The sequence below is a fragment of the Triturus cristatus genome, chromosome 5_2, assembly GCF_964204655.1.
Source record: "Triturus cristatus chromosome 5_2, aTriCri1.1, whole genome shotgun sequence".
Taxonomy (NCBI): domain Eukaryota; kingdom Metazoa; phylum Chordata; class Amphibia; order Caudata; family Salamandridae; genus Triturus; species Triturus cristatus.
In genome coordinates, this window is record NC_140588.1 from 1,121,114,609 (window position 1) to 1,121,142,514 (window position 27,906).

The window sequence follows — 27,906 nt, forward strand, 5'->3', positions numbered from 1 at the left end:
AAGCTCTATTCCAACACGCGGGCAGGCCATGCGCACGTGGACACAGGCGCGGCCTCCCGGGCAGCGCAGGGTTCTATCACGTCACTGCAGGCCACGTGCGGGTTGTTTCGCCATTTTGCGTCACAGGCTCGTCACGTCCGGCGGGTCAGACCGCTTCCGCCCGCCGCGGCGCGCGCTCCGTCGGTTAACCCGCCGCTCCCTCCCTCAGACGCGGGCAGCGGCGGAGATGAGCGACCGGGAGCGGCGGAGGCCGCCGTCCCCCTTCAAGAGGGAGCCCCGACGGGTGCCGGTCTGCTACTCCAGGGTATGAGCCCCCTTCTCACCCCGGGCCACAGGTCCGAGCCAGACGCTTGGCTCGGCTCTCCCAGCTGTAGTATTGCGGCCTGGGGAGAGTAGAGCCGGCCCTGCTCCTGTGTTCAGAGAGGTGGAGCGCTCGGGCCAGGGGGAGTAAGATAAAGCTTAGAAGGATAGTCAGTCAGTGGCTCGAAATCATGGATAGTCAGTCAGTGGCTGCCAACTGGGACAGTCAGTGGCTGAAAACCGGGACAGTCAGTGGCTGCCATGCGGGATAGTCAGTCATTGGCCGCCAACCAGGATAGTCCGTCATTGGGATAGCCAGTCAGTGGCTGCCATGCGGGATAGTCCGTCAGTGGCCGCCATCCGGGATAGTCAGTCAGTGCTGCCATGTGGGATAGTGAGTCAGTGGCCGCCATCCGGGATAGTCAGTCAGTGGTATAGTCAGTCAGTGGCTGCCATGCGGGATAGTCAATTAGTGGCTGCCATGCGGGATAGTCAGTCAGGGGCTACCATCCGGGATAGTCATGTGCTGCCGTGCGGGATAGTCAGTTAGTGGCTGCCATGCAGGATAGTCAGTCAGTGGCGGCCATGCGGAATAGTCAGTCAGGGGCTGCCATCCGGGATAGTCAGTCAGTGGCTGACATCGTCTGAAAGTGTCTCATTAAATGGGAAAGCTTGTAAGTTATCAGCTCCATGTTTGACTATGAACTCGTCAGCATAGTCGACAAGTGTCCCGTTTCTGCAGCTACAGCCCCGGCACATTGGAGACTGTCCCGAGTAATATTTTTGCAGAAACTGTTCCTCTTTAAAAGTGTCCTGCGATTTTTTCCCAAATGTTGCCAACTATGTATCAGAGGGAGTGCGATTTTTTCGAAAAAAAAGTGATAAGTTGCTTTGTTGCTGATGACATATGTCAGTTTAACGCCCAGTCTGTAACAGTCATGCCCTCCACCTCCAGCGTTAACAGTCATGCCCTCCACCTCCAGCGGCCCTATTCTGTGTATTAGGATACGAGGGTCTGCAGGAACAGGGTACCACATTGTTCCTTTAATGTGTTCCAGGTCCTTTTTCCAAAATGTCTGTGTGAACACACAGGGGCACCAGATGTGTATAAAGTTGCCTGTTTGCAGCCCGGTGGGTCCTAGAGATGAGCCCCTTTGTACCCTCAAAGGAGCAGACTCGTTTTCCAATTGGTATGAGCAGTGTTTGCTGCCAGAGCGTTAGGTAGGTGTAGAGCCCAGCGGCGCAGCTGGCAGTATTGAAGGTGGGAATGCTCAGAAACGAGGAACTCTCTTTTGCATTGGTCAAAGGATTATATATTAGGGCCTAGAAAGAGATTGCTTAGGGTCCTACAATTATTCTCTGTTTATTCAATGTATGTCCTGGGTTTCAATCCTGGAGTGAAATTGGGATATCCCCCTAGAGGAGTATTGGAAGAAGGGAACATGGTGAAACTTTTTGTTGTTGCTGGATGGTCCCAAATGTGTAGTACGTGCTTGGTGTGGGTAGCTCTATAGGTGCATCATAGATCTACTCCTTTGGGAGCGGCATACCATGTCCCAGAATGACCTACATGCCACTGCGCGCTCCATATGTAACTAGGACATTTCGCTCTTACAAACCACTTAGACATAGCGCAAGTGTGCTGCCCAAAACTATATTGGGACAGGAGAGGCTTCCCCGCTCCTTAGAAAATATAAGACTTTTATTAAATAGATAAGGCTTTCCACCTCCCCATATAAATGTGCACAGCTTGTTCTGAAAGAGCTTGATATCCACAGTATAGGTGGAGGCAGGGAGAGACTGAAACAGAGAGTTTGAGCGAGGACATTCATTTTGATCACATTTACCTAGCCAGGAAAAGAATAAGGTTCGCCACTTCCAGAAGTATTCTGCAATATTGTTTTGGTACTGGGGCACGTTGGCCTTGGTCCACCCCCTGTGGTGGTTGCCTATGTTAAGACTGAGATACCATATAAAGTGAGGAGCCCAGCAAAAGATGTGCAAGTGCGGGATAGTGTGGGCTGGGATAGTAAGGTGTAGACCATGCGCTTTATTAACTTTGAAACCCGAAACCTGTTCAGATATGTCCAAACAGTGTAAATAATTTGAGAAGGGATTCTTTGGAGTTGTTCATACTAAGTAGGTAGTCAGTAAAAAGATTCAATTTATGAACATGGTCTCGGAATAAGACACTTGCTATCTTCTGTGAGTTTCTTATCTGTATATCTAGGGGCTCTACCGCTAGAGCAGATAGGAGAGAGGAAAGTGGGCAGCCCTGCCTAGTGCCTCTCTGACGTTTGATTGGAGCTGTACATTGACCGTTAAGCCTAATGATTGCTAAGGGGTATGTGTATGTTGCCATGATTTTATTATTTTGAGGCTGAAGTTTATCTTGTGCAAGGCCGCCTTGTCAAAAGTCTAACTCACCCAATCAAACGCCTTCTCTGTATCCAAAGATAGGAGCAGACAAGGTATGTTACGTATATGTACTTTTTCGACCAAGTGTGCAAGTCATCTGATGATGTCTGCTCCAGGGTGGTCGCGTACATAAACGCCTACGAAGTCAGAATCTATCAGCTTTTCGCAAAAGGGGCCCCAGTTATTGCACTAAGATTTTGCTGTAGTTTTGCATCTGTGCTAAGCAAAGCCATGGGGTGATAGGATGTACAGTTAGTTGGGTCTTCACATGATTTGGATATCAATGTAATCTCTGCTTCACACATAGATGGGGTTAAGATTGTAGTTAAATTGAAATAATCGAAGAGAGTGGTGAGCTGATCTATTAAAAGCTTGAGAAAGGCTTTGTAGGAGTCTGCCGAGAAACCATCCAGCCCGGGGTGTTACCCAGTGGCATGGATTTGTGCGCCCTGTGTAGTACCTTGTAGTTTGTTGTTTCTCTGACTCTTTTATTGCCCATGTGTCACTGTGAGTTTTAACATGGATGATATAAGCTTTAACACTGTGAAGATGTATTTTACATGCTAATAATGTGACTACTTTATCTACATTGTCATTGAGACGCTGTTTCAAGGAGAGCAGAGATTCCTCTACACAGTTAGTCCTGTGGGATGTAAGATGGCCCCTCAGCGTAGTCAGTCTCCTTGAATCTGTTTGGAAGTTGAGTGCTTAACTAACTGTTCCAGTGCCCTGATTTTAGACGTGAGAGTGTGCCTAAGAAGGCGTGCTTCCTTGACCCTCTCTATTTCGATTGGAATGAGGGAGCCCCTAGTAGTAGTTTTGAAAGCATCCAAAAGTGTATGAGGTGGTACGTCAGACTGAGTTGTGTGCAAAGTAATTCTGAGTAGCGGACATTATAGTTGCCCCATTAACTCGGACCCTTAGAATGTGCGAATTCAGTCGCCAACGTGGAGGGCCTTGGTTTCGCGAGAGTTCAACATGCCAGGCAATTCTAGATATGCATGGTCTGAAATAGCAATGTCGGAGTGTGTCCAAGGTCAATGAATGTAAGAAAGAGTGGGTAATAGAGACAGTCGATTTTGGAATATTAGGATTGGACATATGAATAGAAGGAATAGTCCCAAAGAAGAGATTGTGTATGCCGGGATGCGTCAACTAGGCAGCTTTCAGTGATCTCTTTTCTTAGGAGGACCGACATTGCACTTTTACATTGGCATGTCTTTTCTTTCTTATCTGTAACTGGATCCCAGGACACGTTAAAGTCACGACCCATCACAATATCACTATGGGTGTCTTTCAATTGTTCTTTCAAGAGGGTGTGGAGACGGGTCTTGCACATTGTTTGGGGTGTAGAGGTTAAGTAAGGTCGGCATATTACCAGCCCTTTGGAGTTTGAGCTTAAGATACCAACCCTCCCTATCTCTATTTATGGACTGTGGGTTTTGGACTGTGTGGGCTTTGCAGAGTACGGTGACACCTGCTGTTTTAGTTATAGAGGAAGCCTTGAACAGATGTGGGTATTTTGGATGGCACATGTGGATGTCATTGTTTTTTGTGTTGTAATTCTTTATTTAGAAGAAAACCATGTTGCAGATGTACAAACTGAATAGAATGCCCATTGGAATGGGGAGGGCAAAGTGAGGGGGTAATGCTGGCATAATGCAAGTAATGTTGACAAAAACTGTGAATTGTACGTCTTCCGTCCTCAGGAGTTGGCAGTCCGACGTCCCCAGTGGGGCAGAGACCATGGTCAGCCATCAGCTAGAGTAGGAAGGATGCACTGAATATCGGGGTGAATATCGAGGTGGGATGAGTGAGGCGGCAAGAAGAGAGGGTGGACGCAAAGAGCAAAGGGTGTCCAAGGTCAACAGCCTGTAATGCCCTGCAGTGCACTGGGGAATTGACGCCCATGTCAACACACGTGAAGGGGGGGTGGGAGACGGCTGAGGTCCATGGCATGAGAAGAAGTCGATGCGTGTCCGAGGGAGAGAGTGGGGATGTGAGAGGGAGGAGAACAGAGGCAGGAGAGAGGTGGAAGAGCATGGCACAGGTGAGGAAATTGGAAAGTGAGATATGAGTGAGATAAATGGGGCGGGGCTAGGAGACAAGAAGGAGTGGCTGTAAGAAGTGGGAAGGCAGAAAAGAGGTGTGGAGAGGGGGAATGGGTGACAGAATGAGAATTTGTCCCGGCAGGCCTTTCGAGAGGTATCACCATGGTCTACAAACTGACACTGTTGTTTAGGGTTTTAGGGGTGCGTTGCATTTAGGGATCATTCATCAGGAAAGGAGCCCAGGTCTGCTTGAATACCTTTGATTGACCGTGTAGGTTGTAGATTACTCCTTTGTGCGTCTGTCTCTATCATCGTCAATGTCCAGTCTTCTTGTGATGGAAGCTTGGGAAATCGCCATTGGAGGATGCTGATTTTGGCTCTTGCCAGAGCTATGTGGAGGAGGTGGGGCTGCGGGCGGGAAAGTTCAGACGGGTTCCCTACGTCATGGAGGAGGATGAAAGGGGGAGTTGCAGTGGGATGGATGCTCCCAGTGTTGTCCCAAGGGCCACCCTAAATGGTTGGATTGAGGGGCATTCGCAGAGGATGTAGGTAAGATCGCAGTGTGTGGCCGGGCATCTCCTACAACTGGCGTGAGGTGGTAGCCCCGCTCCGTTCAGTCTCACTGGGGTCCAGTACCATTCATCGAGCATCTTGAAGGGGCAGAACTTTGAGCGTGCCTCACGAGTGCCCTTACATAGGGCTTTCAGGATATCAGCCCAATCACCCTCCTCGATTGATATCTGTCGGCTGTCTGCCATTTGATGTGGAGACTATGGAGAAGGGGCTGTGAGAAAAGATGACGCTACACAGTAATAGGCGTTCTGTTTGGACCCATTGCGGAGGGTCTGGGGTGTCAGGGAGCAGGTACAGAAGTTGTGAAAGGTGTAGGGCTAAAGTGTTGTGTTCCACTGACGGGAGGCCCAGGCCCCAGCAGGTACACCATGCCATGAGTTTTGCATCCATCAGTCGAGATTGTGAGGAGCCCCATATAAATGTATAAATCTTGGAGTCTATAAGGCGTAAATCGGCTAGAGGTACAGTCAAAGGTAGCATGCCCAATGTATATGTGAAACGCGACAACGTAATCATCCTCACTGCCTGTACCCTGCCTCAAATGGGACCATTTCTCAAAATCCATCTTCATTTGTGCCACTAGAGGGTCTAAGTTTTCTGTGATCATCCTATCAAGCCCCTGGTTGACCAGGATCTCCAAGTATTTGAGGCATGAGGCCTTCCAATGGAAGGGGTAACCATGAATAGCCGCTTTCGTGGTACAGGTCGAGAGCGGGAGGACCTCACTCTTGTCCCAGCTTACTCGGTAACCGGACAATTCCACCAACCCATTGATAACCTCTAGCAGGGCCGGCCGGTAATGACATAAGTCCGTCAGGGTGACTACAATGTTGTCTGCTTAAAGGTAGGTCTTGGACATCTGTACGTAAGGGGTATTTCCATAATGTGAGGCGATGGTGTATGGTGGCTGCCAGAGGTTCCATTGCCAGGAGGAACGGAAGGTGTGAGAGTGGACACCCCTGGCACGTGTCGCTCCGGATCTGGAAGCAGTTCGATAGAAATCCCTGGCGGTTGACATGGGACACTGGGCAGTCAAATAACAGGCAGACCTTGACAATGAATTGGCCGTCCAGGCTGAAATTTTTCAGGGTTCCGAACAGGTATACCCACTCGAGGCGATATAACGCCTTTTCGGGATCAAGGGATCGGGCCAAGGTTTTTTCAAACAGATCTTTGGCCACCCAGAGGGTGCGGGCGAGGGTACGCAAATGGTACCTGGAAGAGCATCCCAGGACAAATCCCACCTGCACGTGGTGTATTAGCGAGGGGATGACTTTGCTGAGGCGTGCAGCTAGAATCTTGGCGCAGATTTTTTTTTTTTTTTGGAAACCTTTATTACAGAGTTCAAGAGATATACAAGTATGGGCCTACAACCTTCAGGCCGGCCGCTAGTAGACAGTGAGACCATGAAACATATTCATAAACACAAGCAGCAAGCAGTAAAGAGTCCCACAGATCAAAAATATCATTTGCGGCCACATTGCCCAAACATCCCAAATGGCGGTTTCATTTTAAATGAAAAACAAGAAACAAACCCACAAGGCGGCAAAAATCTAGGCAACAGTATGTGCTCCCCTCGGGACTTGGCGCAGATTTTAATGTCTTCATTTAGCAGGGATATGTGCCCGGAATTGCCCCAGGTTTGGGGGAAACTGCTATCAGTGCTCTGTTGGTAGAAGGAGCCCAAGGACCCCATCTACTCTGCCTCTTGGAAGGCAGGGTGTCGATGACTTCCTTGCTGGACCATTTATAAAACTCAGTGGGAAATCCATCCTCCCCTGGTGCTTTGAGATAGGGCAGTTTGGAAGTTACCCTGCACAATCTCGGTTTTTCTGATCTCCCCGTCCAGTAGTTCCCTACCCTTGGCTGACAGCCGGGTAAGGCACGCAGCTTCCAGGAAGGACTCCACCTGTTCCTCACTGGCTGTCGTTTCTGGGGTATACAATGCCTGATAGAATGATGCAAACTCGTTAACAATGTCCTTGAAGGCGGGTGAGGACCTCTTCACTCTAAGCCTATGGCCGGGATGGCCATAGCTGCCTGCTGTTGGTGCAGTTAGGCAGCCAGTAGCCACCCTGCCTTTTCCCCTTGTTCATAGTGACAACCTTTAATCGTTGCAATGTGTATTCCACTTTAGAGGTATATAGGCCGTTGAGGGCCAAAAAAGCCTCTTCTAAGCGGGTGAGAAGCATGAAATGTGCGGAATAGAAGTGAGTTAGGGATGCTATCTGTATCTCCAGTTCCATCTAGCAGAGGGCAGTCTGCTTGTTCGACAAGGCAGCATCCGTCATAAGCGGGCCCTGTATTGTTGCTTTTGCGGCTGCCCAAAGTACCCTATGGAACACCACTGAGCCTTTGTTATCTGTCATGTATGCAGAAATGTGTGTTTTCAGTTGGGACTTGCCATGAGGGGTGCGGAACCGCTGTACATTCAGGTGCCGGGGTTTGCAGCCCGGGGAGGCACCAGTGGTCCACCAAACCATGGACCGAGGCCACATCCCCTAGCAGGGCCCTGTCCGTATTGTTGCTCTTGTCCAGAGGGCCAGTTCTGTCCATCACTGTGTCCCGGGCGAGGTTCCAGTCCACCCGATAATGTACCCTGATGTTCCTATCTCCACAAGGTGGTGATTCAATTGGAGGAAGAGGCGTTTAGCGCCCACTGGGGGGCTGGGGAGAGGGCGGGAGATACACATATCCAACACAAAGCAACCTGTTCCCCAGTTGTAACATGGCAAATGCATATCTGTCTTCCGAATCGGACCATGATTTGAAAATGGCAATCATTTACGTAGGAGAATTGTACCACACATTTGCGGAAGGCCCTGCTTTCCGAGCTCGGTGGTGCCAGGACACTGCTGTGAATCACTCTCCCCAACCAATCCCGGCAGAGTTTGACAGATTCTAGGTTTTCAAGGTGTGTCTCTTGTAGAAGAGCCTCATTTTCTCTTTTTTATTGCAGGCAGGAGAGCAATTTCTTTCGTTTGACATAGTGCGCCACGGCATTGACATTTCAATATAGGACACAAAGAGGTTTGGAGGTATGCGAGGTGTGACCTACCTTTGTCTCTCATTCGGGGTGTGACGAGATCTTCTGAGGATGAGGCCTGGGGGTGGAGGTCGTGTTCATTCTTAACTGAATGGGTCTTCTGTAGAAAGGGTGCTATCAGGGTCTTGGTGCAAGAGGTATCTTCAAATCCAACAGGACTTAATAGGGGAATTACCTACAAAGATTTTACGAAAGCACTTTAAGTGAATGCGTAGTACCCATTATACAGTGTGTATAGGACACCTTCAATGACGACGCACCCCCCCCCCCCAATGACCACCACCCCAGATATGTAAACAATAGAAAAGCCAAATAATCAAACCCAACCATTCGCAAACTGAGCATGACCAACAATCTCCATCCATAGTAAATGGGAGCCTATCTCAAGAGTCCCTGAGAGAGGTGATCCTCATAGGATGGTGATACTAATGAGTGGGGGAGTGTAGGAACCCCAACGTGGAAGCAATTATAAGTAATATCATCCACTTTATATCCTGCTTCTTACTACTACTCTTGGCCTACTATAAGACTCCATTGGAGTTAGTTCAGGGGGCTTGATACTGTGTGACTGCTTAAGTGAGGCTCTTGTCTTTTTGTGGTGGGTGGTAGCGTCGAAGGGGGTCATTGTTCATGTTTTGCCAGTGCGAGATGACACCTGCTGTTTCCTCCTCAGGGGATCTGTGTACAGCTCTGCGTGGTCTAGGTTGGCGACCTGCAGTTTGCCATTCAGGGCGATGTTTGTTGCGTTCTACTCACAATCCTCTGGCGCTGTCGGGGGTCTGCCTCCAGATTTCAACCTAGTTCAACCGAGCCAGGGAGACTCAGCAGCTGAGCATAATTCCCTCCTGCGTCCTTTGGAGCTTCAGTGACACTGTGAGCCAAGGGAGGGGGTAAATGCTCCCATATGCCCTGCTGTGCAAACGCTGCCTTTCGTTTTCCCCTGCCTAATCCACATATTTTGAAGAGGCAGGAAGAAGCGAGAGGCAGAGGCTGTGTATTAGGACATTGTAATCTTGACAGCAGTGGGCCTGTACCAGGTTTTATAGGCCTCTGCTACTCCATTGTCTTCAGTGGCGCTCTCAGTATTCCAGTGTTCTAATAATAGTTATCAACTGCTAACAGCATGAGAAAAATAAGGTCACTCCTGACATAAGTAATAAGGTTTCTAGTACCCATTCCTTTTATCTCAATCCAGCAAAGGCAAAAACAAGAATGTCTCTTTTGTAATGACACTGTCACAGAACCAAGAATTCAGGCAAACAACAGTTAATGCCAGTGTGCGCCAGTGGTGATAATCTCAGACTTCAGAGTGTTAAGCTTGAAGCTGTTTCACAAACCACTGTCTATATAGTCATGTTTCAAAAGTGCATTCTTTCAAGTTTATGCCCAGAGATAAAGAACTAGGACTTACTCAAGTGTGTGCCACTTTAAGAGGAGAATCAGTCATGGGTAAACATGTGCAGAGACAATCCGCTAGCTAAGCTCTGCTTGGTGTTGTGATTCTGGGTGTTTGTATGCAGCAGAGTCAATGCGGATTGTACTCTAGAGGTAGTCTGCAGATTACAGCAGTCTCCCTACCCTTGGCCTGCTTCAAGAGACATCCTTCTGTGTGTGTTTGTCCCAGCCTGCAGATGCTGCTTTCTCAAGACAGCTTATTTTCCGACTTTCCATAAAGAAACAGGAAGTGACGTGTCTGGTTCCTCGCAAGCCACTGCGGTTTCTTCTACTGTCTTATTTTGTCACATCCCAAACTGTTAATGGTGGCACCGCTCTCTGCATGTTACTTATTGTCCTCTTTCACTTACGTCTTGTTTCACCCTATAAAATAGGCACCATGAATTGTAAATGCATTCAGTTTCGTGCCTTGCAAAGGCCCCAGTAACTGGTGGGTGATTTTCCTCCTGGCTACTAGCTCGAGATTTCTAGTTTTCCTGCCTTGTCTCTTTGAATATTGGTGCTACTGAATCTTGTCCTTATCTACTCCAGTTTGGGTTTTGTGAGTGCTAGGTTCCTCAATAATTTCCTACTTGGGATGTTCTGTCTTCCTGGAAACCATAGTACAGGCCTAAGCCTGCTGTTTTCCTTAGGTCTCTTTCGGATTCCGACAGCGAGCTCTGGTGTGTTCTATCTCCATTTGTTCTTCCTTAATGGCTATTACAATCAGCAACTTTGCTCATTCTTCCAAACAGAGAAGGTTAGAGACATGTGCAGAGAACCAGGATCTAGACCTTCTGACTCTCATGCGTCTGAAAGCAGTTGGAGCAATTCTGTTGCAGACGAAAGAAGATGGCAATTTGGAACATCCAGTTTATTTGTCCCACACTTCATCTCCCTGTGAATATAACTGATCTGATCTTGAGAGAGAACTCTAAGCCATTAGACTTGCCTGTCAGAAATGGGGACATTTGGTAAATGGGACATGTGCGCCTTGAAAGGTGTTGGAATGATCACAAAAATCTTCTGTCTTGGCAACTTCCACCTGGAGAACAACAAAGAAAACAACACCACCACCCTGCTAGACAACCTCGCCAACCTCGGACTCAAGCAACTGGTCAACACTCCCACCCACTATGCCGGCCACACGCTTGACCCCATCTTCTCCTCCAGCAACCACATCTCCTTCAGCCACTCCACCGGACTTCACTGGACCGATCACAGCTGCGTCCACTTCAATTTCTGGAAAACCACGACTCACCACCGCCCGCAACAAGCTCCCCGTAGATGCTGGAGCAAGATCACCACTGACCAGCTCACCACCACCCTGAGCCAAAACCAACCCTCCAACACTACGGACCCCAACGAAGCAGCGCTCAACCTCACACAGTGGATCACCAACTGCGCCGACGCCCTTGCACCACTGAAGAACCCTCCAAGCAATCCCGACAGCAAGAAAGCCTCATGGTTCACAGACGATCTCAAAGACTCCAAGAAATCCTGCCGTACCCTCGAAAAAACTTGACGCAATGACCAGTCAACAGGAAACATGACAGCCCTCAAGACCGCCATCCGCAAACACCACCAGCTGATCCGCACCACCAAAAGGATAGCATTCAGAGACCGACTGGACAACAACACCCACAACCGCAAGGAACTCTTCAGCATCGTCATAGAGCTCTCCAACCCCAGCGCCAGCAACGACATCATGCCATCGCAAGACCTCTGCGACTCACTCGCCACGTTCTTCCACCGCAAGATCACCGATATACACGACAGCTTCAGCGCTCAGACCACGTACCCATCCACCGAGTCAACGCCCCCCACCACCACCCTTTGCACCTGGAGCCCCGTCAGCACGGAAGACACCACCCACATGATGAACACCATCCACTCCGGCTCCCCAGCCGACCCCTGCCCACACCACATCTTCAACAAAGCCGACTCCATCATCGCACCCCAACTCCGGGACATCATTAACAACTCCTTCGCATCCGCCACCTTCCCGGAGAGCTGGAAGCATGCGGAGATCAGCGCCCTCCTGAAGAAACCCACCGCGGACCCCACAGACCTCAAGAACTTCCGCCCCATCTCGCTCCTCCCCTTCCCAGCAAAAGTCATTGAGAAAACCGTCAACAAACAGCTGACCACCTTCCTCGAGACGAACAACTCCCTCGACCCATCGTAGTCCGGATTTCGAGCGAACCACAGCACCGAGACCGCCCTCATCGCAGCCACCGACGACGTCAGGACCCTGCTGGACAACGGTGAAACGGCCGCCCTCATCCTCCTCGACCTGTCGGCCGCATTCGACACCGTCTGCCACCGCACCCTGACAACCCGACTCCACCACGCCGGGATCCAAGGAAAGGCCCTGGAATGGCTCACCTCCTTCCTCTCCGACAGAACTCAGAGAGTCCGTCTCCCGCCCTTCCGCGCAGCGCCCACCAAGATCATCTGTGGCGTACCCCAAGGATCCTCGCTAGGCCCTACCCTCTTGAATGTCTACATGAGCCCCCTTGCAGCCATCGCACGCAAACACAACTTCAACATCATCTCCTACGCCGACAACACCCAACTGACAAGACGGAAGTCCTCATCCTCGGACCATCCCCCTCTGCCTGGGACGACTCCTGGTGGCCCCCTGCTCTGGGCACCGCCCCCAAGCCCACGGACCACGCACGCAACCTGGGGTTTATCCTTGACTCCTCCCTCACGATGACCAAGCAAGTCAACACCGTTACATCTTCCTGCTTCAACACCCTCCGCATGCTCCGAAAGATCTTCCGATGGATCCCCACTGGAACTAGGAAGATGGTCACCCAAGCCCTCGTCACCAGCCGACTGGACTACGGGAACGCCCTCTACGCTGGGACCACCGCCAAACTACAGAAAAGACTCCAGCGCATACAGAACGCATCTGCACGACTCATCCTGGACATTCCCCGACACAGCCACATCTCTGCACACCTGAGAGACCTGCACTGGCTCCCCGTCAGCAAGAGGATCACCTTCAGACTCCTCACCCACGCACATAAGGCTCTCCACGACATGGGCCCCGAATACCTCAAAACCCGCCTCACGTTCTACACACCTACCCACCAGCTCCGCTCCGCCAGCCTCGCCCTCGCCACCGTCCCACGGATTCGCAGAACCACCACCGGAAGAAGATCTTTCTCCTACCTGGCGGCCAAGACGTGGAACTCCCTCCCCACCCACCTACGACTGACCCAGGACCATCTCTCCTTCAGGAGGCACCTCAAGACCTGGCTTTTCGAGCAGTAGCGCCCCCCCCCCCCCTCCCAGCGCCTTGAGACCCTCGCGGGTGAGTAGCGCGCTCTATAAATGTTCCTGATTGATTGGTTGTTGCAATGACTTGCGTTGTAATGGAACTCGTGGTATTTCAGGACACAGACTCCTATGTTTCTCCTAGCATGTGCAAGCTGCTTTCTCTGGAAGGTACTCTTGTTGTTTTATGTACAGTCTTAATCCTCTTAAGGGTGATAAACCCCACTGTTAGTGTGGGGTTTATTAACTGTTCACTTACCTTTAATTTCATTTCCATCACTTTATCTGAATTTCTTTTATAACCATCTCTGTAAAATCCAGTTTTCACAAGATGATTCCTATTCAGTCATTCCATTAAGAAACGGGAAGCAGCACGTTCGGTTCCTCCCAACTGTGGAATCATGGCTCCCTCCGCAGTCTGTAATGTTGTCAACTCACAACCTGTCATGGAGGCACCACTTACTGTATGTCACATACTGCACTGCTTTTTCTTTCATCTACTTCCTGTTTCACCCTATAAAAGGAGCAGAAACTCTCAGTACAGTGTGTGGCAAACACTTCATTAACTGTGGTGGTGGGTTTACCTCTTGGTTACTTGCTCCTAGTTTCCTATATTTCTCCTGGAACCCTCCTTCACCTGCTAAAATACTACTTTTATCTTCTGGACTCACCCCATCTCTTGGAATCCAGCTGGATCCGTAAGTATCTGCTCCAGTCCAGGTTTTGTAAGTGCCATGTTCCTCAACAATTCTCTACTTTGGATATTTTATCAGCCTGAATATTTTTGGTGCTGTATGAGTTTTTTCTCCATTCTATGACCCTTCAAGGAGACACTTAACATTCCTAAGTGTTAAGCAACACAGTATCTACAGGACGGAGTCCTTGTGGCAGCTTCAATGAGAGGAGGTGCATTGTTGTGTCCAGCTGTTGACAGTGTGGAATTATCTTTTAGAATGGAATTTGTGAAATAAATCAAGAGCATTATTGTGCCTAAGTTATTACTTGAGGAACAGGTGACACTTAACTGGTCTATGAAGCGGTAAAAGAAACAATGAAAAGGATGGACCCAAAGATAAGAGAATGAGGAAATGTCCTTTGTGAATGCAAGATTAGGAGATGCATTAATGGGTATTTGATGTCCATGCGTTAATTGAACAATGTTGTCATGTGATTATTCCTTGTATATGTCATTCCCATAGTGCTGTTTATTGATTCTGTTATATGTTATGCAACATTTTCCCTTGTATAAATGTACTTGTACTATCGATCATTAGGGGGATGGTTTAACATTCAGTGATTTTTCCTTGGGGAAAATCTGTTAACTGTACCTTGAGATTTCACCCCACATGCCCACACAGTACCTTTCACTAATGGAAAGGGTGTAACTTGGAATAAGTTATCGATCCCAAATCCTTCACATTTTACCTCTTTTCGAGCAACTTGCATGTGTGAGATATTGCTGCAGTAGTTCGAATACTGGGATCAGATGCAAAAACTGTTTGTTTTCCTAACCCCATATTTCTGGCCCACCTAAATTGATGCCCTAAGAAAGTTTAATAGGAAACATGCACAGCTGTCAGCATAGTACCTGGAAGTGTTGTGCGCAGACCAGACTATATGTCCTGACCAAGGAGTGTTGGTGTTTTGTAATGCAGTTAGACAGAGTAATGGAACATGGTGAAACTTGTTATTTGTGAAAAAGTCAGTGCAGGAGTGAGAGAGAGAGCAGGTTGAGAAGAGAAAAGTGATGAGGAGGAATGCGTATAGTGTTACATTGGCTCATCACAAGCTTATGAAGTATGGGTTTGAACTAGCAGTAGGCGTGTTTGTAAGAAGCTGAGGTGAGGAGGGCAAGCAAATAGGCGTATATGGGCAGATTGACCAGAAATGTTTAGGAAATGCTGGTAGGCTGAAAATATTCCTTCATTGCATTGTGGGTTAATTATACAGTTAATCACTTTATTAAGTTAATTTGGGTAAATGTTATGGGTTTGTGGCATTGGTATATCAGTGTTGTTAGAATTGGGAATCTCTAGTTGGCACAGGTATGCACTTGCGACAAGCAGGGACTCTCAATTCTAAGTCAGAGTAAGGGGATCACCCTTTCAAATAACCCCTGCTCACCCTTTAGGTAGTGTGGCGCAAGCAGTCCAGACTATTCTCAGGGCGCTATAGGTTAAGCATTTGTGAACACATACAGTAATACAATGACACACCACAAATGGACACCAGTCAAGGTTATATCAAAAATAGGTTTCTTTATATAAGGCTTAGCACAAGACCAGAATAACGTTTAGGAATGACCACAGTATTATTTCCAAGTTCAATGTTCTTGCAAAAAGGCTTAAAATGCAAAAATAGGCTTCTTTTACTCAATTCTGGGTGTACGACTCGTCCGCATTAAAAACAAAGAAAGTACGAGTCAAACAATCGATGCAGACTCCGGGGTACGGGACGTGCACACTGCGGTGCGTACAGAACAAAGTACCTTTAGTTCGTGGGGTCCGCGACGGACAGTGCGGGACAAGTTGATGGGTCCGGGTCGTAGTTCGGCAGCGTACTCGGTCTGGTCCGGTCGGGACGCGGCGTTGGTACGGGACCTTCAGGGGTACGTGCGGATGATCCGGATCAGCTTGCAGAGTCCGTGGCGTCGGCGTTCGGGCCGTACTTTTGGTGCGGATCGGCGGCGACACTTCTCGGCGCCGTACAGCGTACGGGGAGGATCAGCGTACTGCAGCTTCTCGGCTCTGAGTACGGCACGGTGCAGTACGTTGGCAGCGTACGGACCGTACTTGCGGGACAGCGAAGCTTGAGTCCGGCGTACAGGGTTCGGCAGCCAGGGATGTACGTCTCGAATCGGCGGGGAAGGTTAGGTGCAATGCAGCCGGGAGGGATACGGTGCGTACTAACACTTTTGGTTCAGCGTAGACACGCGGTGCCGGGCGGCAAAGACACGGCTTCGCAGCGGATGTAGTACGAGGCGTACTGGGGCCAAATCCAGCGGGAAACTAGCAAGAATTGTCCAGGCAACTCAGTTTTTGAAGGCAGATGAGTCCAATGGTCCTGGGACTCAGTTCAGGGGGCAAGCTCTTCTTCCAAGCCCTTGGAGATAGTTGAAAAACAAAGTGCAAAGTCTCTCTTAGTCTTTTCCTCTCCTTTCACAGCAAGGCACCAACTGCAGGCCAATCCCCCAGGTCAGGGAAAGTTACTCCTCCTTCAGCTTCTTCCAGGTCCTTCTGGTCAGGCAGAGTTTCTTCATGGTTCAATCAGGATCTGATTTCTTAGGAGCAGGGCTCCTACATTTATACTCAAGTCAAGTCAAGTCAAATTCCACTTTATTCGATTAATTAAAATCATAAAAGCATTCTACAATAAATATCAAGAGTTCATCTAAAACAGTATTAAACAATTGATAAATTTAAAAAGCAGAATAAAAAGGCAATAATTGCATAAAATACATTAAAAGATGCACTTGAGTGCGCAGTATATATGGATCCAAGTTTCTATTGTTCTTCCAATCTTAGCCTTACTCTCTTGCATCTCACAGATGCGGCTAAAAAACTAGCAGTGCAGTACATAATTAGTGGAGAGGGCAACATCTGTAAATATAACAATGCAGGCTTATACTGGATAAAACCCAGGTCCTTCAAAATAGATTTTAAATATCTAGTGCGAGGTTCGTGATAGAAGGAACAATTATACTCAGTTTCTTTTGTCTTTACAGGCCAGGGGGGCCTTTGCATAATCCCAGTCCAGTTCTTTTCAGTGAGGAGCACTTTGTTGTTGAGACTCTGGCTTCTTCTTTCAGTAGGCAGGGCAGAGACATCAGATGCTCCCCAGGGGGTGGAGCCAGCATTGTGGAGGCAGAGCACTGTCCTATTCAGAGTCAAGGTGCACTCCTCCCACCCATCCTGGTGTAATCTTTCTATTCACCACCTGCCAGCCCCAGCCTGTCTCCTGGAACTTCCCAGCCCTGTCACTCAAGCTACACACAAAGAAGATAGCCCTCCCCTCCAGAGGCGGACTGAAATGGTTAAGCAAGCAAATGCTAACTTTCTAAAAGTAGCATTTGCAAACACAGGATATTAAAATAAACTTTACTAAAAGATGTATTTTATTATTCTGAGTTCAGGCATACTAAACACGAATTTCTACCATGCTTCCTGAGCCTGCTAGGATTATAGAGTGTTATAATCTAGCAGCCCATTCTGGCCTATGGAGAGCAGGTAGCCTTACAATAGTGAAAAACGAAAATGGCTGTAATTCACTATTAGGACATGCCACACACCTCAGGGCATGTCCTACCTTATCCTTACAATGCACCCTTCCCTAGGGCCTACCATAGGGGTGACTAATATGAAGGTAAGGGAAGGTTTAGGGACTGGCAAGTGGGGACACTTGCCCAGTCAGCATGACAGTACCAGACTGCACGCAGGTTCTGCAAAGGCAGACCTTAGACACATTTTACCTGGCTGCTTCTGTGGGTGGCACAACCAGTGCTGCAAGCCCACTAGCAGCATTTGGATATACAAGCCCTTGGCACCCCTGGTGCACTCTACTAGGGACTGATAGTAAACCAAATAAGCCAAACATGGAAGTCAATTCACATAATACATTTTACCATAGGGAGCACTTGCACTGTGGCACTGGATGGCAGTGGCACAGTGCCCTGAGCAGCTAACACCAGCACAAAAATACATTGAGGCACAAACAAAAATGGAAGGGTGACCCACGCCAATGGTGCCAGGTCTAACAAGTGTATAGTGTGTTTGGTATTTGTTTGTGTGCATATGGACCATGATATACATTGTAAGATGATGTTTGTAATGCATGAGCTTAAATGCATGAGAGCAAAGCGTGGGTGCAATATTGGAGGCGGAGGGTGTTTGCAGCTGGGGCCATTGTACTCCTCACGTTTGTACAGAAGTGTTTGTTTTTTCTACAAACATCTGGTCTGTCCGGTGGGGTCTCTGCTCACCCATGAACCCAACTAAGTCTGCTGGTTGTGGTGCTTGTTAGCCCAGGGAGCATGTTTTGCTTGTTATCCTGGAGAGCAGGTGGTTGTGACCACACCCAGATGCTCTGCTATTTGGAGGTTGTGGCTCTGGGCTACCTGACAGGTTATGGGAACGTCCCAGGCATCTTTCCTGTGGGGCCTTGCGGTAACATCGGTCAAGGTGTGTGACCATGGTCAGTGCTGCATGGAAGACCCACCTCCTTTAACAGTCCTTGCACAGCAATAACTCAACCAGACAACAGCAGTGGCACAGGATCAGAGCGCTGTGAGCTAGAGAGACCTGCTGGAATGCAGAAACACTTGATTTTGAAACGCAAGCCACGTGGCAGTTCCTAACTGATGATTCCAATGGCCATTCTCTGATTCATGCAGCAAGTCCCACCCCTCCCCACCCGAGCCACTAAAATTGATAACGGATAGCCTATGAAAATAAAAAGAGGACCATCATTTGTGATAGATAAGCAAAACGAAGATCTCTCTACCCTAGTATTGTTTTTCCACTATGTATACTATCCCAACTCTCTAAAGAAATACAATTCCAATTCCTCCACCAGCACTTATTTAAAACTTTAGCTTTCTACCTCTCCCACCCCAAATTTAAAGCTAGCTACAATGGGATCTAGCCCTAATTATAGGGCCCTCATTATAGGGATCAGGACCTAGGGATCTGGTCCTCTTCATATATCAAGCCTTCGTTGTAAGTATCCTTTCTGATGGATACATCTGCCAGTGGATTCCTCACCTTGTGAATATCCCCTGCGCCAGCATTCCACGGAACTTTTCTTCCCCAGCATTCCACGTCGACGTGGGCGACGTCACAATACATCGGCTCCGCACGCGACTCCGTACGACGTCATCGGAGCCATAAGAAGCCCACGTCGGCGTGGTGACGTCAGTTCCCTTTTTTCCGCGCCGTCGACGCGCAACGGTTTTTTCCCAGTGCTCTCTAGATACTTTGTAATCTAGTGGTGTATTCTTGTTAAAATCGGAATGTCTTCGACGAGGAAGTCGGGCTTTAAGCCCTGTAGGGAGTGCGGAGGCCTGATGTCCATGACGGATCCGCATCAGAATTGTTTATGGTGTCTCTCTTCTGATCATGATGTGGATGAGTGCGGGTGCTGTAGGAGCATGAATCCTAAAGCACTGAAGGAGAGGAAGACCAAACTCTTCATGAAGAAGATCGGTGAGGAGAAGAGAGGGAGGAAAAAGGAGAAGTCCAGGCGGGAGTCTTCGACTTCGAGGTCGTCGAAGTCGAAGAAGCACCATAAGAAGAGGAAGCATTCTTCTCGGCGTCGGTCCTCGAAGTCTAAGAGGTCGAGGTCGGCTTCGCCTCGTCGACGTCAGAGCAAGATCTTGTCTCCTTCGCCTTCTCCGGATAAGTCTTCGAAGTCTCCCTCTCCGAAGCGGACTCCGGCTCGTTCCCCGACGCCGTCTCCGGCGCCGTCCAAGGCTTCGACTCCTGGTCGGGTGGAATCTGATGTGGAGCAGGAGCAGGAAGAGTCTGTCCCGGTGCCTGATGACTCCGTGGTTCCGGTGGAGGATTCGGAGGAGCCGACGCCGGTGGCTCCACAGGAGGATACAGGGGCAGTTCCTTATCCCCAGTTCCCGGCTCCAGGTACGGATCCTTCGGGATTTCTGAATGCCATGTATGGCATTTTTCAGAGAGCATCCTTCCCATCCGGAGCACCAGCAGGTCCCGTGGGTCCGATGGCGTTTTCTCTGGGAGTGCCGCAGCAATATGCTCAGGCTCCTTTTATGCCTTTTATGCCGATGGCGCCTTCTTGGCAGTTTCCGGCGCCGGTTGGGAATCCGGCTCGACCTCGGATGGATGGTCAATCTTCGGAGCCTTCTTTGACGCCGAGGCCGACTCCTTCGACGCCGCATCCGGCGCCGCCGACTCCACCTGTAGCGCCTCCGACGCCGATGCCTTTGGCTCCACCGACGCCGCGTACGACGTCGACGACGCCGGCTCCCCGGAATCGATCGAGGCGTGAAGCCCAAAGGGTTTTGGAGGAGGAAAGATTTCGTGCTGAGGTGGAAGAAGGTGAGGTCGACTCTTCTTCGGACGAGTTTGGAGGTATAGAGGTGGCAAGTGGTTTGGATACCACCCCGGAGTGGGAGCATGCTTCTGCAAGGTCTTCTCCACCACAGGAATTGGCGCCCTACCATGTTGTGATCAAGAAGGCCGCGGAGTTGTTAGATCTGCAGCTGCCCTCTGTGGAATACAAGTCCAATCTGCTCACAGAGGTGTTGCACTCCCCGACGTCGGCTTCTGAGCCTTTGCTACCTTTCAATGAGGCTCTCTTGGAACCAGTATTGGAGGTGTGGAAGAAGCCTCTGTCAGCTCCAGCAGTTTGCAGGCAGGTGGCAAGGAGATACAGGGTTGCGCCAGGAGACCCGGATTTTTTATCCACGCATCCTTCTCCGGAGAGCCTAGTGGTGCAGGCTTCATGTTCTAAACATGCTTCGGGTGCTTTCCCCCAATCTCCTGCTGATAGGGAGTCGAAGAAAGTTGATCAGGCGGCCAAAAAGTCTTTCTCCTCAGGAAGTATGGCATTGAAGTCATCAAATGCTACGTGCTTGCTGGGGCGTTATGTTCATGCCCTGATGGACTCTATAAAGACTCTGGCCCCTAAGTTACCTGAGGGGGATAAGTCGTCCTTCATGGAGGTTGTGGCGGACACTCAGGCAGCTGCCAGGCAGGTGATCCAGTCTGGGCTGGATACGGCGGACTCTGTGGCGAGAATTATGGGGTCGTCCATTGCCGCAAGGAGACAAGCTTGGCTCCGTTCCTCAGGGTTTTCTGCGGATGTCCAGGCCACGCTGGTGGATCTGCCCTTTGATGGACAAAAGTTGTTTGGGGAGAAGGCAGATTCTGCTCTTCAACGTTTTAAGGACAGTAGGTTAACGGCGAAGTCCTTGGGTCTGCAGGTTCCTGTGAGAGGTTCAACTTTCCGTAAGGTTAGGGGATTCGGAAGGTCATCCTTTCGCTCCTTCCGACAGCCACAACAACAGCAGCAACAACAGCAGCAGAATCCCCTCTATCGCTCCTATAGAGGGAAGCAAAGGGGTCGGAGAGGTTCTGGTCGTAACCCCTCTTCTTCCTCCTCCTCCTCTGCTCCAAATGAGGCTTCAGGGAAGCAGCCCTAGATCCCCCATCCCGGATCATGTAAGACCTGTGGGGGGTCGGGTGTCCTACTTTCTACGGGGTTGGAAATCTGTTACAACCGACCTTTGGGTTTTGAACCTCGTAGAGACTGGGTACGCCCTTCCCTTTCGGGAGTTTCCTCCCCCTTACCCTCCTTGCCAAGGTTATTGCTCGGAGGACCACCTGCTTCTCCTGCAGAAAGAAGTTCTGGCCTTGTTTCAGAAGGGCGCAATAGAGGTGGTTCCGGAGCAGGAAAGGGGTCAGGGATGCTACTCCCGGTATTTCCTGATCCCCAAGAAGGACGGCAGATTGCGTCCGATTCTGGACCTCAGAATCTTGAATTTTTACCTGAAACAGGAGAAGTTCAAGATGCTGACCCTTGCGCAGGTTCTTCAAGCGTTGCAGCAAGGAGACTGGATGGTGTCGCTCGACTTGCAGGACGCGTACTTCCATGTCCCAATCCTGAAGTCGCACAGGAAGTATCTCCGTTTTACGGTTGGGTCGCAACATTATCAGTTTGCGGTCCTCCCGTTTGGTCTTACTACTGCACCTCGAGTCTTCACAAAGGTGATGGCAGTGGTGGCTGCTCATCTCAGGAGGTCGGGGATTCCGGTTTTCCCCTACCTGGACGACTGGCTTCTGAAGGCAGAGTCCCCGGAGATGGTGCAGCGTCATCTGCAGGTGACAACTCAGCTGTTATTCGACTTGGGTTTTTCGATCAATGTGCCCAAGTCTCACCTGGTGCCCTCTCAACGCAACCTGTTTATAGGGGCAGTACTGGACACTACTGTGTGTCGGGCATTCCCTCCTCCTCAAAGGATTCTCGACATTCAGGAGATGGTCCCTTTATTCCACAGTGGAGCGGTTGTTCCAGTTCTGAAGGTCCTTCGCCTGCTCGGTCTGTTCGCTTCCTGCATTCTGTTGGTCAACCATGCACGCTGGCACATGAGGGCGCTCCAGTGGTGCCTCCGCAAGCAGTGGTATCAGCACAACGGGGATCTCGGGGAGTCGATCAAGATCTCCGGAGAAGCTGCAGCGGATCTGTCTTGGTGGAGCGTGGAGGGCAATCTGTCCCAAGGAAAGCCTTTCCATCTACCTCCATCGGTGGCCACAGTGATAACGGATGCCTCCACCCTAGGGTGGGGAGCTCATCTGGGGGATCTGGAGATCAAGGGTCTTTGGTCTCCAGAGGAAAGGTTGTTTCATATCAACCTTCTGGAGTTGCGGGCGATTCGTTTGGCACTCAAGGCCTTTCTCCCTTCCCTTCGCGGTCGGTCAGTTCAAGTTCTGACGGACAACACGACCGCGATGTGGTATATAAACAAACAGGGAGGAGTAGGGTCTCTTTGTCTCTGCAGAGAGGCCCTGCGGCTGTGGTCCTGGGCTCAGGACCATCAGATTTGTCTGATGGCAAATCATCTGGCCGGGGTGCTGAATGTGCGTGCGGACAGTCTCAGTCGGCAGTTCTCCGCCGACCACGAGTGGAGGCTCCATCCGGAGGTGGTTCGTCACGTCTTTCGGACGTGGGGGACTCCTCGGGTGGACCTGTTTGCCACCCGGGAGAACGCGCACTGCCCGTCATTCTGCAGTCTCCAGTTTCCGATGCAGGGGGCGTTGGGGGACGCGTTTCAGTTGAGTTGGGGTTCACGACTCCTTTACGCGTTTCCTCCCATACCCTTGATTCCTCGGGTTCTGAGGAAAATTCGCCAAGACCGGGCCCAAGTCATTTTGGTCGCCCCGGACTGGCCAAGAAGGGTGTGGTACACAGATCTTCTCCACCTCTCCTCGTGCCCTCCGCTCCGTCTCCCTCTGAGGGCAGACCTCCTCTCGCAGTCGGAGGGGCAGGTTCTACACCCCCACCTCCAGAGCTTACACCTTCATGCCTGGAGATTGAACGGGGCAACCTGAGTTCCTTCTCTCTCCCACCTGATGTGGTGGACGTTATTTTATCGGCCAGGCGACACTCCACCAAGTCCATATACTCCTACAGGTGGTCTAAGTTTGTAAAGTGGTGTGGAGAGAGATCCATTGACCCTTTAAAGGCTCATCTTTCTGATGTGCTTCAGTTTGCTCTTTCCTTGGCTCAGCAGGGCTGTGCTGTGGCCACGGTCAAGGGCTACCTTTCGGCCTTATCGGCATTTCTGTGCCTTCCAGATCAACCTTCGTTATTTAAATCTCCGGTTGTTCTGAGGTTCATCAAGGGCCTTACAAACATGTTTCCTCCTACTCCATTTGTAATGCCTCAGTGGGACCTTAATCTTGTCTTAACCTTTTTAATGGGGTCCCCATTTGAGCCTCTTCATAATTGTCCTTTGAGGCTGTTGTCCTTTAAGGTGGTTTTTCTTGTAGCCATAACCTCGGCAAGGAGGGTAAGTGAGCTTCAAGCTCTTAGTTCCAAACCTCCTTTTCTTACCTTACATGCTGAAAGGATGGTTCTCAGGACCAGGGCTGCTTTCCTGCCAAAAGTTGTTACTCCTTTCCATTTGGGGCAGTCTATTACCCTCCCTGTTTTTTATCCACCCCCTCATCCTTCCAAAGAGGAAGAAAGACTCCATCGCCTTGACCCGAAGAGGGCTATGAGTTTTTATTTGGACAGGACCAAGGACTTTCGTGTTGATGACCAGCTTTTTATTGGCTACGTTGGTCGTTCTAAAGGTAAAGCGGTGCACAAGCGCACGCTGTCAAGATGGATAATACTGACCATCAAGATCTGCTACGCCCTGGCTGGTAAGACTCCTCCTGAGGGTATTCGTGCTCACTCTACTAGAGCTAAGTCTTCAACATCTGCTCTGGCCCGGGGTGTTCCTGTGGCAGATATTTGTAAGGCCGCGACTTGGGCCTCCCTCCATACTTTCGCAAAGCATTATTGCTTGGACTCTGAGATGAGGAGGGAGGGCCACTTCGCGCGCTCTGTCTTGCAGGACTTTCTGGTATAGAAAGGTGGACACCCTCCTCCGGGAGTGGGGACTGCTGTGGGAATCTATTCACAAGGTGAGGAATCCACTGGCAGATGTATCCATCAGAAGAACAAGTTACTTACCTTCGGTAACGATTTTTCTGGTGGATACAGTATCTGCCTGTGGATTCCTCACCAACCCACCCGCCTCCCCGTTGTCCACCTTTTGTATACCATGAAATTAGTCTTGTTTGAAATGCTTATATTTTCTCTTGTACATTTGTAGGTAATGCTTGTTTGATTAGCATTCCCTTGTTTTGTATGCTATGTATATGTATTGGTTTTCTATATACTGTGTATACTTGGGTTTGTCGTTGGTTCACCTGTTCGCCTCGAAGGCACGGAAAAAATGGGTGGAACTGACGTCACCACGCCGACGTGGGCTTCTTATGGCTCCGATGACGTCGTACGGAGTCGCGTGCGGAGCCGATGTATTGTGACGTCGCCCACGTCGACGTGGAATGCTGGGGAAGAAAAGTTCCGTGGAATGCTGGCGCAGGGGATATTCACAAGGTGAGGAATCCACAGGCAGATACTGTATCCACCAGAAAAATCGTTACCGAAGGTAAGTAACTTGTTCTTCTTCATTTCCTGCACAATCCAATGCTTCCACTAACACTCACGCAGAGCATTAGCCTTCTACCTCTCCATCCACAAACAATAATACTTGTAACTTCCTAGAGCTCTAGTCCTCAGCCTTACACCATCCAGTTGTCAGGGTTTCCTTCTATGCCTCCACTCTCCACTTCTATCTAAGCTCCCAGTTATGTGCAAATGAATTTCTGTTCTACCCAGAAATATAGTCTTACCCAGAAGTGTCAAAAAGCAAGTGAACCAAGCTAACTATGACAACCTGATTGTCATGCGCACTCAAAAACTAAATTCCCACCCAACCAAAATATAAATCCTAAAATGCATCCTACACAATGAGATCAGCCTACGCCTACTATAATCAAATTGCCTCAGTAACTGAAAAAAACAGGGTGAATCTGAAGTGCATCATGGGATATTTTTGACACAGCAAACCTTTTCAATTTAGCAACTTCTGTCTGCTGCAACTCACAACAAAGGCAGAACACTGGATTTAATCCTTTTCTAGCTCTATGGCTTAGCTCACTCCACACTGGAGGAAGTTGATTGGTCTGACCACTTCCCTATCCATGTCACGATTCCTGTCAAGCCTACACAAGTAACTTTGTTGACATCACAACCCCAATACGACGGAAACAGCCTAGAAAATTACCTCACAAACCCTGGTTCAACAATGAGCTGCACAATCTGAGAAATAGCACAAACGCCGTAATAATATCCAGGTCAAAATATAGATCTAGAAACAGTTAGAAACTAACAGCTTACTAACGCCTTACTTTCTGGTCTGTCAGCTACCACTCTCCACTCACTTAAAATGATCGTCCATTCCACAGCGTGCCTAATCCCAGACAAAGAGAAGTTTGACCACATCTTGCCCATTCTAATAGACCTTCACTGGCTTCCGCTTGAGTCTTGAATCTGATTCAAATTGGCTGCATTTCCACCAGAACCCTTCAAACCAGCCAGCACAGTTACCTCTCTTATCTTCTGAAAATATCAGGTGAAATCAGACAATCCCGCAGCAGATCCTCCTTCCTGCTAGAACCTCTGTTATTCAGCTCATCGTTGGCTCTTTCTCTGGTGTTACTTCCTCATTTTCGACCTCCTTGCCCAACAAGATGAAACTTGCACACAACGTCCTTGCCTTCAGGAAACAACTTTAAACTTTTCTATTCAGAACCTGTTTCATGTCAAACACTTAACAGGTTGAACCTATACTCTAATCCCACGTCTTGCTCTGCAGAGTTTAACTGTACCCATGTTCTTCATCACTAACACCCACTCCCTTTCCCCTCGGTCTAAATTTCTATATATAGATCATCTCTATGTGACTTGAACTCATATTATACTCCAGTGTTAAGTTATTGTTGTTTCATTGTAAAGCACCCTAAGTCCACTTAGTGAAGTAGCCCTATAGAAAACCATGGTAAATAAATCATGCTGGTAGGAAACATGATGACAAATGGCTGTACGTAATCCAGTTCTATGTAAAGCGTAATAACATAAGCTTGTGGTGTGTTTATTACAGGTACCGATGCGCATGATGTCCAGCAGTGGAGACCTCTCCGAACCTGAATTCCTAGTTGATGATGGAGATCCACTGAACTGCCACGTCACAATAGAGTCCCTTCTGACATCAGGAACAGGCTTTGCTAACTTTGGTGGATTCTTTAACTGGGCTGCAATACTACTAATGATTACTCACATCTACATGAATTTGGAAAATTTTGCCAAGAATGGAATTTTTGGACAATTTACAGATATTTTTGGCTGCGTAAACCTATTTTTAAAGTACCCTTATGACTGGCCTGCCCTATATGTCATACTTAGTTCAAATATTTTTATTGTAATTGCTGTTACCTTGGAGAAATTCATGACCCGGAGTCGGAATTGTGAAGTGCTTGGTATGCTGTTCCAGTCTATGAACCTCGTGGCACTGATCATTTTTCCAATAGTCGTGATTCTTACTAAGAAAACATCTCCAATTGGAGGAATACTTACTTTGTTGGTGTATGCCATTCTCTTTTTCAAACTACTGTCCTACAAATTTGTGAATGACATCTACAGAGCAAGGCACCCAAAGAATGCTAAAGGAAGCTTGAAAAGAATAATTCCTGATAACCGCCAGAACAGAAAGAATGAAAGGGAAAATTGTAAAGATGTTTTCTACCCATTAAATTTGAATCTTCAGGATCTTTACTACTTTGTTGCTGCACCGACTCTCTGCTACCAGCTAAACTACCCTAAGACCAGTACATTTCGAAAAATCTTTTTCATTGCAAGACTTCTGGAAATAATTATATTGTTCCAGTTCATGGTCACACTTGTTCAGCAACTTATTCTTCCAGTCATACAGAAATCAATGAAGCCCATTTGTCACGTTGAATCCACACTGTTCTTGGAGTATATTCTGAAACTTGCAGTAGCCACTAACTTTGTCTGGTTGGTCTTCTTCTACTGGTTCTTCCATTCTTTGCTCAATGCTGTTGCAGAGTTACTCTACTTTGCCGATCGTGAATTTTATCAGGATTGGTGGGAAACAAAGTCGATTCTAGAATTCTGGACAAAGTGGAATAGACCTGCTCACAACTGGCTTGTCCGACATGTCTACATCCCTTTAAAACAGAGGGGCTATGAGAAGCTGTATCTGCAGGGAGCTGTTTTCCTGATTTCAGCTACTGTTTTTGATGGCTTAATTGCTATTCCCCTGCAAATGTACCAGTTTTTGCTTTTTAGGGTTATGTTTTCCCAGTTCCTAATAGCTTGGATCCTAGACAAAGTCTTTGGTGATAACCTTGGCAACCTCATTATGTGGCTAAACGTATTTTTTGGTATTCCACTAGTTTTGCTTCATTATTTTCATGATTACTATGTCCAGTATCGGCCTACAGTTACCAGCTGGGGGCTGCTTTACTAATTTACCAAAGTCCATATGTTCTATGCACGGTGTTGTATGATTATAATAAAGAGCCCTGTTTGTGTTTTACCACTTGTAAGAAATTTACTACACAATTGCGGAATGTAATGCAATACAGTTAACAAACAGTTGTTTTAATACCAAATAATGCTTGAAATGTTTTAATT

General features: G+C 48.7%; 1 protein-coding gene across 1 annotated transcript; it reads left to right on the plus strand.

The window, feature by feature from the left end:
- The first annotated feature begins 31 nt into the window (after positions 1 to 31).
- Positions 32 to 27,807, plus strand: LOC146829864 (diacylglycerol O-acyltransferase 1-like). Its single transcript, XM_085608532.1, has 2 exons — positions 32 to 304; positions 26,351 to 27,807. Exons 1-2 carry the CDS (start codon positions 227 to 229, stop codon positions 27,737 to 27,739), a joined length of 1,467 nt encoding a protein of 488 aa, XP_085464658.1. The 5' UTR covers positions 32 to 226; the 3' UTR covers positions 27,740 to 27,807.
- Positions 27,808 to 27,906: the final 99 nt, after the last annotated feature.

Bases quoted from the DNA above. Each gene is read 5' to 3' on its own strand.
- LOC146829864 (XM_085608532.1), top strand. From the start codon at position 227: ATGAGCGACCGGGAGCGGCGGAGGCCGCCGTCCCCCTTCAAGAGGGAG. The intron at 305-26,350 runs GTATGAGCCCCC...TGTTTATTACAG, and splicing joins TGCCGGTCTGCTACTCCAGG to GTACCGATGCGCATGATGTC.